Source organism: Polyodon spathula, chromosome 9 (assembly GCF_017654505.1).
Source record: "Polyodon spathula isolate WHYD16114869_AA chromosome 9, ASM1765450v1, whole genome shotgun sequence".
NCBI classification, from domain to species: domain Eukaryota; kingdom Metazoa; phylum Chordata; class Actinopteri; order Acipenseriformes; family Polyodontidae; genus Polyodon; species Polyodon spathula.
The window spans coordinates 21,937,597-21,950,202 of NC_054542.1; the positions used below are offsets into that span (position 1 = coordinate 21,937,597).

Below are 12,606 nucleotides of genomic sequence, written 5' to 3' on the forward strand. Positions count from 1 at the left end.
CTTTCCAATCCCACACTTTGTTTTATTATCTTGAATTCCAGCTACAGCACTAACAGTATGAACCATTATTCAAGAAAGGGGCATGACTGTAAGGAGAACAAAAATGTACATTTCTATAGATACATTGGGTAGGGGTCCTAAGTCAGGATTTCTAAAGTCGCGTTGGGTCATAAACCAAAAATGCTTTTGAATCCCTGTCGTGTATGACTTTGTGAAAATGTGTGGTCTACATTACTTAATGTAATTCTGTGTCCTGTAGTATATAACCAAGCTTCTGGATACAAGAAGACCTCTGTATTTATAACCTTAATCAATAATACACATATTCATGGATGAGCCCTTCTTCTAAGACATAAAAGAAGAAACAAAGGCACCTCTTCTGGGTGTGCAAAAACTTGATACTCATACTCTGAATTGCCTTTAAGAAGTATTCTTTGGCAGGTATTCAATAAATCCATTTATTCATATGTTGATTTCAAAATCAGAAAAGCTGTCCTCCTTCACGTTTACTATTGATTTCCAATCAAGCTGATTGGAAAATTATTTTCCTCTCATTCAGGGTGCTGACATTTTTATTGGCATACCAAGGCAAAGTGCCCTGCCCTTGGGCTATTTATTTGTGTTGTATGTTACGTGTAGTGTGTTAATGTTGGTGTGTAGTCATTGGTACGCGGGATATAAACGGGTCTGTGTACACTTCACGTGCAGGTAAAATGTAATATGCGAGCACGGGAATTGTACTTTTTTAATTCACATGCAGTTGTACAGAGACTCCAATTGAATGATTGATTAGCAATCGAGTCTCTATAGCTGCTAAAAGCAGCATGTTTTCACTCACTTGGGGTTGTGTGTTTGAGTGGAGAACGGGATTGGAGACAGAGGTAACAATAATAGTAATAGTTAAAGTAAGAACTTCTCACCGTGTTTGTCTGTGTAGTCCGTTTTGTTTGTCTCTTTATTTTGGCAAAAGTGCCACGTCCTGTGCTTTGTTTGTCTTACAACCTTTTTATTTTCTGCTCTGTTTAATTATTAAATGCTGAGCGAAAACAATCGCTCAGCTTCACCAAACTCCACCTCTGTTTATTTTGTGTTGCTTCCTGTTTCTGGTCTGACGTCACCCACTGTAGCCATCTTTGAATGCGTTTTTACACAGTGTGGTGCAGTGGTTAAAGTCCAGGGCTTGTAACCAGAAGGTCACCGGTTCAAGTCCCACCTCTGCCACTGACTGACTCGCTGTGTGACCGTGAGCAAGTCACTTAATCTCCTTGTGCTCCATCCTGCGGATGAGGTGTTAAATCAATGGCCTATTGTAAGTGACTGCATATAATGCACAGTTCCCAGCCTAGGTAAAGCACTTTGTGATGGTGGTCCAGTATGAAAGTCGTTATATAAAAATAAATATATTATTATTACATTACTAAACAAGTACTGACTTACTCCCTTCAGGCATTCCATGCTTGAAATGCGCACAGTATGATGAAGTCAAAATTCCAGAAAAAGAAAATTCCATGCTGGGTGCCAGAAGCTTTCAGCACTAAGAAAAATAAGACAGTTGAATTTATTGCAGACAAGGAATAGGAATTTAGGGAGGATTTGAAACAAAGTGCTTTTATTAAATATTTATGATGCTCATGTGACAAAATTAGCAGCTTAAAAAAAGAGAAATAAGGTGTAACGGCGATGTTACATACATGGGTTGTCACTGAATAATGCTGAACACAGAGCAGTGGGTATTGACACACCACACAGGAGCACAGATTTATTAGCAATACAGGCCCGACGCTAGGGTACCAACAATGGTAATCCTAGCACCAGATTTAATAAAGAAAACAAAACAAAGCTAAAAGTAAAAGTTTGCCACATATGGCGAGCGGCAGCTTCACAAAAAGGGATGTCCCGTTCCAGGAACCTACCCTACGAAACCCTCGCTCTATTGTTGTTGGGATCAAATCCCCTAAACCTAGCCAAGTCCCGGTATCTTCCCGGCGACACCAGCCTCTTCCTGACAGCCTTGGCTGGGCAGTGCCTTCACGAGCACCATCTTGGAGTGGAAGGGTTTTGTGCAGTAATTTTCTCCTCTGGGGCGGACGCTGTCCTCCTCAATGTACACGAACACAGAGGCTTTGTCCCAGTGCCCGTCTGTGTAACTGTGGCATTGCAGTAGCCTCGAACGTTGGCACTACTGCCTTCTTAAACAGGTGTTCACTCCCCAGGCACGCCCCCTCCAGCCTAGCAGGACCTCTCAACCAGCTCGGCTCTGGTCAAGCCTTCCTGTTTACCAAAGCAGCAGTGCAGCTGAACCAGTGACAAGGTCCTCCCTCTCACATATCCTCCCCCTCAGAACGGCATCACTGGTCCGTTCGATATCTCCGGCTGGTTCCTCTTTGGTTTGGGGTGGGTCCGCAGTCATCTCCAGTGCTATTTCAATGGTCGCAAGAAACAGCTAATGGGACCAGCAGGCGTGGACAGGGTGACCAGAGTGCAGGCTGGTTCTTCTGATTGCGTATCCTGACAGCTAACTACTCTGTGCCTATCCTGCCTTGACTTGGCAGGACCAGTGACTTCCCTCATCTGACACCACGTATGGTATGATGGGGTGTGTAAATAACATACAAGACCAGACAGTGTTGTAAATGACAAAAACATGGTTTATTTAAAAATAGTAATACAAGTAAACCGTGAGGGGATTGCTGCGAAGGATTAAATATATAAACAAAAAAATAGCTCTGGTCGTGTCTTCAGCTGCCGTCCATGTCTGGCTGGCGGCCGACTCGTTCCTTTACAGACAAACAGTCACCACTTTACATGCAACAAAAAAAAACCCTCCTCCTTCCTGCTCCAAGGACCAGCCTTGAGCACAGCAGTGCGTCCGCTTTTTTGTATTCCAAACCCTGCCCCTCTAGCCAGTGGAACACCAGTCTCTGTATGACAGGTGCTCATAACCTTCACGTGACTTGTGGGAGAGATTTAAATACTCACACTTCTGCCCCTCGCTAAGATGCCGTCCCCATTATGGTGACTTACGTCACAGTCACATGATCTTGGTGAGGGAAGCCTTGGATTAATTCATTACCTTCTGCTCTCGGGAGGCTGAATTATGAACCAAAACCATTTTGACTCATCACAAGGTTGTCCAGTTTTTTGCTCATTACTGTGTGATTAGTTATTATAGGGGAAACTGATTATGGGGATTCCTCCAGGTTCAGTAATTTTTGACCAATTATTTGCTCGAGACAGCAGCTGCTAGGCAACTGAATCTCCCAGCAGAGTTTCTGCACACAGAAGTACAGGGTTTGGACAAAAACAATGATAACACCTGTGATACGTACAGGACTTATACAGCCACTCAGACATTTTCTTGCTCACTAAATATCCTGACAATAGATAATCTCAAAACTATGAATGTTGTTTCAGCTTTGTACCTTCATAATACAGTTAACCTATGACAATAAACCACATTAAGTCTTTTGATATTAAGAACAGAACAAAAATATATCTTTGATTTCTTAGTATATTTTCCCTATGCAAATTATGCATATCATTAATTGCATTTTGGATAGTATTTTTTTATTTTATTTTATATATTAAAGTACCACATAAGTGCACCACAAATATTGGAAGTATACCAAACAGCCTTTATCAGGCAGACAATAAATCATTACATGTACATAGAGCACAATAATATTAGGTTCTGTTGATGTTAAAAATAAATACAGGGTAGAAAAGTGTCTTTTTTTTTTTTTGCTCAAAGAGTAAAAGAGGGAAATAATTTGGTCTAATTATAATTGCCCTGTAGCACACAGAACAGTGTTTCTTCAAACAGTTTACATTTTCTAGCTATACGGTTAGTTCCCATGGTCAGTTTAACTTGGTCACTTGATCAGATCTAATTAAATGGATCTTCTGATTTAGTACTCTGCGATTGGGACTAATTTTGTTCAGTTCCCAGGGATTTTCTTGTCCTGGAGTTAGACCACTTGAAGTTGACTAAACCAGTGGTGTGTTTTATTTTGATATTTCTACTTATGACTTGAGCTCCAGATAAGCTGTGTATTGTGTGTTTTACGCATTGAAAAAAATATTATGTATGATATTTAAATTTAGTGCATAAAGAATATGCATAGTAATTTTGCTGCAGAGCTTGAGTTTGCATGTTATCAGGTGTATTGTACATCATTAGTTCCTGATGTCTCAATAGTCAATTGTGAATATAGTGCATGCAGAAGCTAGAGAATGAATCGTATAAATGCCTAATTGTAGCCTGCCTGGGAATTGCCAGAAACACAGTTTGACACGAATATGTATTTTTCAATAAAAATAGTATACACACGTATTTAAAAAATTGAGCTGCCTAGATGGTAGATTGGATGCTATGAACAATATGTTATGCTAAGTACTACCTGCTTTCTGTGCACTGACAACTATCGATATAGGACGAAAAATAGTGAGGGGGGTTTACCGGCAAAAACTTGCACACATTAGAATCCAAATCATGCAGTGAGTTTGTAACTTTCATTAATATGGGAATAGCCTTGTTTCTACAGTTCCACTCTTCAGGTCATACTCTAGTTTTCCACAAGGGTGAAATAAATTTGCTTCTGTTAGTGGGTACTTGCTACGAATCACATCAGCAGAGTAATCCAGAGGGTCAAGTCGCAGCTCTAATTTGCAGGGTCTTCTCACTCTTCTGGGGGTGATCATCTTCCAAGAGATCTCCCTCCTTGATGTACAGCTCACACAAGCACATGGTGCCTGCCATTTTCTCCACTTAGAGCAACGAGTAGGTTACAAACCTCATTTGTTTTCCAATTAGTGTAGCCTATGCTGTTCAGACGAGTTAACAACGCATTTTAATGCATCTGTTACAAAATAATTAAATCACCTAATTATTGGGTGATTACACCTATACTTTTATTATTACTATTGGTTAAATACATGTTCCTAAACACAGACCTTATGCTCAGAAATTGGACTGATAAAACATACCTTATTCTCTGCCTGGTCTGAAACACATGGTAATTATAACAATGGTAAGGGTCAATTAACAGAACCATACAAATTTGTGAGTCGGATGGAAAATATATTAATGAGAAAATTGGTTTCCAAGGACACGTTATTCTAACGTCACGCTGTGTGATGTTTTTTGATGGTAAATGACTTTTATGAATCACCACATGAAATATTGTGTCGAGTGAAACAGTAATATTACTGGCACAATAAAGGAGCCGGTAAGTTTTATGCATATGGTCCATAGTGTTTAAAATGGCCTTAGCGACCCAAAACCTTCTTTGGACCAATATTTCTCGCATCACTTGAACTGTCCTCATTGGAACACCTACACTTGTTGATTGTACGGAAACAAAAGTTGGTGGCAATGCATCTATTTATTTATTTTTAAACAATCGCGTTGGACATTTGGGGGGGGGGGTCAATAAATCACCCCTTGGGGAAAACACCGGGGGGGGGGGGGGAATTAAAGTTATTTAGAAAATGCTATGGTGGGCATTTAATACGCAGTAGATGCCAGCTGGATACTTCGGCTTGGGATGCATAACTCCAATCATGGCCAACTGGATCGGTTGCTGTTTAGATTATTTAGAAGGGAAAATGGTGATAGTCTCCAAAGGCAGTTCCAGTAATATTCCTTCAAAATCTGATTAAGTAAAATGTACCATTGCACTGTAAAAAGCATTTTATAGTTGTGAGAAAGTTATGCTAATAAGTGAGTGCTCTGTAAGTGTTTTATAAGACTATGTCCTTGTGGACTAAATAGGCTTGGTGTAATAACTATCTCTGTGTGTTGCATTGGAGGTATGATACTGTAGCTGCCTGATACAATCTCATGTGAATTAGAATTTTCTAATGGTAATAATAGCCTGCTCTCTCCTGGAACTGTCTATTAACTGTGGCACTGCTCTGATGAAATTGGTTAATTGCTTTCAAACAATCATACAAGAGAAGCACTTCCGCTTCAAAGTGTAGGGCATGGATTTCCCTGGTGAAATCAAGAAGCACCAGAAAAAGAAAAAAATATGTCTGTCAGCACTCAGATACACGTCAGTCGAGGTTTACTGTCCTTGTATTAAGGAACAATTCAATTCCCATTTTACATTGTGTGTGTGTGTGTGTGTGTGTGTGTGTGTATATATATATATATATATATATATATATATATATATATATATATATATATATATATATATATATATATATATATATATATATATATATCAAATCGGAACTTTTTTATAAGGTAGGGAACCATCCCTTTTTTCACATTTAAGAGTCTCACAGCCTGGGATTTTGATGCATTAGATTGGGAAATTTTATTTGTGAGTTACACATTCTTCTTCACAGAGTTCTCTCCCCCCCCCCCCCCCCCCCCCCAAAAAAAAAAAAAAAGAAAATAGTAAATAATAAAATAATAAAAATAAAAAAACTGAAATGTCATCATTTTTTAAGTATTCATCCCTCTGGGTCAACACTTGGTTGAACCACCTCTGGCAGCTATTACAGCCAGTAGTCTTTTCGAATAAGTCTCTATTAACTTTGCACACCTTGATGGAGCAATATTTGCCTATTCCTCCTTGCAAAATTGCTCAAGCTGTGTCAGGTTAGTTGGGAAATGGTGATGGACAGCAATTTTGAGGTCTTGCCACAGATTTTTGATGGGATTAAGGTCAGGACTCTGACTGGGCCACTCAAGGACATCTATTTTCTTCATTTTAAGCCACTCCGGTGTTGCTCTGGCGGTGTGCTTTGGATCATTGTCCTGTTGAAAGACAAACTTCTTCCGCAGTTTGAATTTTTTGGCAGAGGGGCGCAGGTTTTTATCCAGGATTTCTCTGTATTGTGCGCCATTCATCCTCCCATCAATCCTGACAATATTGCGAGTCCCTGCTGCTGAAAAGCATCCCCATAACATGATGCTACCACCGCCATACTTTACGGTGGGGATGGTGTTACCTGGCTGGTGTGCAGTGTTTGATATGCGCCACACATAAAGCTTAGCGTTCTGGCCAAAAAGTTCCACTTTAGTCTCATCAGACCACAAGACGTTCTGCCACAGAACTGCAGTATCTTCCAGGTGACATTTTGCGAACTCTTTGCGGGCAAGGATATGTTTCAGCCAGGGCTTCTTCCGTGCTACAATCCCATGAAGGCCCTTTTTGTGGAATGCCTTGGAGATTGTTGATACATGAACATCATCGTCCATCGCAGCCAGACTTCTGTAACTCATTCAGAGTCACAGTTGGCCTCACAGTAGCTTCCCTAAGAAGTACCCTTCTTGTCCGGCAACTAAGCATAGAGGGGCGTCTGATCTAGGCAGTGTGGTGGTAGTTTCGTATTTTTCGAACTTCTGTATGATGGACTGCACTGAACTCCGAGGGATGTTCAATGCCTTTGAAATGGTTTTGTACTCTTCCCCAGATTTGTGCTTCTCTATACTCTCTCACATCCCTGACTTGCTTAGAATGCTCTTTCATCTTCATTTTGATTCTTTCTTTTGAAAGTCTCTACCATACTGTGGGACCATACAGAGAGAGTGGTATTTTTCCTCACAGATTAATTTAAAGTATGTGATCCACTAATTTCTTACAGGTGGAGTCCATAAACAAATTGTGTGACTTGAGGTAATATATTTCACCTGAGCAAATATAGGCTTGCAGTTACAAAGGGTATGAATACTTTTTTAATCTGATAATTTCCATTTTTCATTATTAGTAAATTGTTGAAAGCTTTTGGAAGTTTTCTTTTGATTTCGTGCTCAAGGCTTTGTAGATCAGTGGGAAACTTTACTTTAATCTACTTTAATCTATTTCAAATTCTGAATCTGAGACTCTTAAATGTGAAAAAAAGGGATGGGGCTGAATACTTTTTCAAGGCACTATATGTATATATACAGTGGGAGGCCCTGTAATCTCTGCTGGTCCCTAGAGGAGCTGGGGACCTGGGATGGAGGGTGCTGCACGGAGCTGTTGCATCGGGAGAGATCCTGCGTCACTTTACTGACCCGGAGTCTGCATGCCCTTTCTGCGGTCAGTCTGAGTCAGTATTCCATAATTACTTTTTGTGTACCAGACTGCAGCCATTCTTCCTCCTCTTGAGGAACCTGCTTCTGGAGTTCTGGCTGTTTCTCCCCCATCCTGTTTATTTTTGGGCACCCTATTCATGACTCCACCAATAAGAGGGACCTCCTGGTGAATCTCCTTCTGGCTCTTGCTAAACTGGCAATTTACAAGACCAGGAAGTGCAAAATCACTGGGAAGGGCCTCTTTGACTGCAAAGCCATGTTCAGGGCCCTAGTCTGCTCCTGGATTTCTTTAGAGCACAGCAATGAAGAGTTCACTTGCGACGTGATGGCCTTTGTTGACCAGTGGGCTCTAAGTGGCGTGCTCTGCATGGTTACTATTTAATTTACAGTATTTAAAACTTTTTTTTTTTTTTTTCATTCAGATTAGTTAGTTGCCAGTTTTTGTTAGCACCCCCTTTTGTTTAGGGGGTGCTAAATTGAATTTTTCACCAGCTGCCACTACTGGCACTGAATAGGACTATTACTACTGAGGGGTTGTACAGTTCTGGTGCTCCTCGTTTAGCATATAAAAAGAAAAACAGACTACTGCTAATACTTGACGCTTGATAAGTGATCCCTGAGATTGGCTGTACCTTCATGATACATCAAGAGTCACTTACACGAGCTGGAGGAGGGGGCGGACGGTGCTCAGTTTTTGAAATGAGGTATTCAGTACATTTTTACTTAAGTACTACAACCGCTATAGGTACTCATCCCAGTTCTTTGCATAATATACCCCTGCATATAACAATTTGGTAGTGGATTTTAGTACAACAACTTTTGTTTAAGTAATATGCATAATATAAATCAAAATGTGAGTGACATTTAATGTGTGATTTATAGTATTCACGTATTGTCAAATGGTTTCTGTTAACAGGAAGAAAACATACAGTGCGTGAATGCCATCTGACGAACCTTCGAAGGTTTAGAAGTACCTTTGAATTCCTGGCTAGCAAATGAACCTTTGAACACAGCCCTACTTTATTTATTTATAACTTTCTGTTGTGTGAATTTGTAGTGACCATTTTAAACTCAAGCTTCAAGCCTTTTATGACCAACAAATACATTTGAGGAATGAGTAAACAAGTCTTTTGTGTTCTGAGTCATCTAAAGAAATGAACATATTTGCAGACCTGTGTTTTCTGGCATATTATGTGTGCATGTGCAGCACAAGAAAGAAGTTTACAAAAATGTGTGTGTGTGTGTGTGTGTGTGTGTGTGTGTGTGTGTGTGTGTGTGTGTGTGTGTGTATATATATATATATATATATATATATATATATATAAAATGTTGTAGTTAATTTTTGTGTTATTTATAGATTGACAGAGACTTCCCTCTCCATTACTACAATCCAGAGACTGTAGCAATGTAAGCTTCTTCACATAGTACACAATAAATAACTCAAGCAGTTTAGCAAAGATTGAGTGTGGTGTGAAATACATTGCTCCCCCTTTACAGCACAATATTGTAAGGCCATAGTTTTTGTGTTCTGCCGTGCTAGTAGAGTGGCCTTACAAGGCAAATGAGAGCCATGGTGGTATCACCTTATTCAGCAGAACCTGTTATATCCAATCCAGTAAGATACGATACCCTCTACTACCCATAGGAACTCTGAAATGTGTAATTTACACATGCTGCTACCAACTGAACGATACAAATGGAAGCTGATCAGTGCACATTTTATTATGGGTTAAACAATAAATTCAGCTCTTGGCAGGACAGAATGCATTCAGGTGCAGATTTAAAAAAAGACACTTTTGCAAATTCAGTTTCACTTTCTACATGCTGACACTTCATAAGAGATTCCGCTTCCAAGAAGCTGGGATCCTTCCTCCTGGACCAGCAATGAGATCAGAGGTTCACGTGTGGAGTTAATTTCAAACCGGAAGAAATCCAATTGCAGATAATTATGGCATTTTTCACTGATCTCCAAAGCCAGTTTGTGTTTTGTCTTTGCTTTTGTTGTTGTTTTAAATGCCTTTTCTGTCTTAGGTTAACACGCACTTATGGTGCAAAAAAACCAACCCAAAACAATACTGTTGGAATGCTTTGGCTGAGAAAGTAAGAACTGTTTTTGGAATGCTGTTTAGTAAATTGCCAAATGCTGTATTACAGTGCTTTGATTTGCAATAATTTGTACTGATACATGCAGTACCATACTTTGGTAATTTAGACATACTGATGTACCTAGCATTGTTATAGTATTAGTAAATAAAGCAACTCCAGTGTAGTACCATGTAACAAATCTTGTGAGATATGGTATTTTCACATATCTAATGGACCCCAGAACCCAGTTTAATTGGATATGACAGGGCCACATTATAAGGGAGCAATGTATTGTATCAAACCTCACAATTCTGCCCAAAACTTCAGTTAATACAACTGCTTCATAGCTCATGTCGTGACTGTATTCAGACTGTATTTTTCATTAATATGTATTGGGGGGGGGGGGGGAAAAATCCTGAGCTTATTGATAACCATCCTTTGCTAGGTTTCCATGTATTCTTCAATAAATGTTGCTTATTTATGCTTTTCTTTAAATTTCAGTGTGCTTTTACAATGTCCAGATCTCATCGGATTAATGTTGTTTTTTTTTATTTTTTTTAAAGATAGAAATGAACAGTTTGAATCATCCATACTAATTAATTACAGACTGTGGTCTTATCATCCCATTAGAGCTATTAGTATTGAAAGATAAGCATGGATGGTTGCATCTTTTTACCATGCTATAAATGTAAATGATGAAGAATTAAGCAAATAAAATTGCAGCAATTTGCATTTTACTCCCTTTCTAATTTGTGTCTATGAAAATAAAGTAAATCATTCAAACCGCAGCAGTGAGCAAAGCTGCTTCAGGGACACCTACGCAACAGAGAAACCATTCTGCTTAAAATATAAACATTAGACCTTTTAATGTGTGAATTTTTTTCAGAAAGGATTACTATGTCACTGTACTCTTTGCCTTTCACAGATTCATTTAAAGCATGCTTTATGGATAAGACACCTTCATGCAAAGGGAACATGTTCAGTTGTGGGAATTGGTTATATGGTTGCAGTACAATTCTTAGATTGTATGGTGGTTTTGTTCTAAGGATTACACTTCTCAGTGAGAGCTATAGTATGGTAACACCACCAAGCTCTTTTCAATTGTGACCTAAGCCACATACAATCCAACAGTAAAGGGCTGGTGCACAAACCCACTGTATCTAGTCCTAGCCCCTCTAGTATTTTATTTTATTATTGTCTCCAGTGTGGTCTGAGTTTTAGAATAGTGTAGATAATGAAATAGAAATATTTACTGTTATGTGGCGAGTTAATGTGAATATATTTAGGATCTGTTTGTTTAGCCATGATGTTTCTGGAGAGCTGCAGACTTCTTGTGAAACACAAATCCTTAGTATTGCTACTGCATTGTTACGATTTTGAATTCTTCAAACATCACTTTTTAATTTCCAGTGACCTAGTTATCCAACCGTTTTGGGACTTGGTACGGACATTCATCAACACAATTTCTTGATAGTTTTTGAATCTAGGTCATCGTGACCTTTTTCCTGTGATTGGTTTGGCTAAAAAGGGCTATATGCATGTACACTGTTACTAGAGTTATTGAAAATTCTTTGAATATAGATAACACCACAAGAGAATAACATTTTGCATCACTGATTTTTGTAATGTAACTTACATGCATCTTCTGGTTTCAATTATTTATAGAGTCTCTTTGTGCATACTTCTTTCTGAGGACATCTCAAAACCATTTTGTAACTCTTAAATCAAAACCATTCATTTCTTATCTATCTCTGTAGAAAGACAGACAATCCTTGCCAGATACATACACACTTCTCACACTTTTTTTCCCTCCTATTTGTTAGATAGACTGCATGAGATTGAATTGATTCAGCTGGCAAAACTCCCCAGAAATTGACTGAAGGACTGGCAACCAGGCTGCAGACCCCACTCATGACAAGATGTCTGCCAGGGAGCGGAGTCCTCGCCACAGACCGTGGTCTGTGTATCGGGCCAACACCTTCGACCTGTCCTCTGAGATGATGGGATTAACTCTAGCAGGTAGAGGGTGCACAGCTCACCAGCACAAATATACCAGGGATGGTATTTGGGGAAGGTTTTTTTTACGTGCAGTATAATAGTCTTCTATTCCGTTTGGTTTCATTGATATTTTTTAGTTGTTAAAATTCTCCAAGTACTGATCTGCTTTTGATTTGCTGTAGCTCTGAGTTATCAACCTTTATCAGGTGCTAGGTGTCACTTAAAAGAAACCATTCTTTACATTTGTTATAATCATTTCAGTCTTGTTGTTGTTTTTTTTTTTTTTTTACCTCCATGTTCCTGTCTTTTTGTTTTATTTTAGGCAATAGCCAAGATCCAGATGAACCTGTATTAGAATTTAGTCTAGGTAAGTACAAACAATCGCCACGCATTCGGATATTTAGAATGGCATACAGGTTGGAACCAATCCATTATCTTAGCCTTTTGTAGAAAAAAATAAATAAATAATTACTGGATAGCTAACACTG

At 39.1% G+C, this 12,606-nt stretch overlaps 1 protein-coding gene across 12 annotated transcripts in view; it reads left to right on the forward strand.

The window, feature by feature from the left end:
- Window positions 1-12,606, forward strand: part of LOC121320501 (inositol polyphosphate-4-phosphatase type I A-like) — a 105,757-nt gene that overhangs the window by 39,905 nt on the left and 53,246 nt on the right. For 10 of the 12 annotated variants that reach the window (XM_041258880.1, XM_041258883.1, XM_041258884.1 and 7 more), the window contains exons 2-3: window positions 11,944-12,139; window positions 12,441-12,485. In XM_041258880.1, the coding sequence (XP_041114814.1) occupies window positions 12,040-12,139; window positions 12,441-12,485 (145 nt within the window). In that variant the 5' untranslated portion in view covers window positions 11,944-12,039. Of the gene's footprint in view, window positions 1-10,048; window positions 10,136-11,943; window positions 12,140-12,440; window positions 12,486-12,606 lie in introns of those variants that run through there. The other 2 variants (XM_041258875.1, XM_041258876.1) reach the window with 2 other exon arrangements.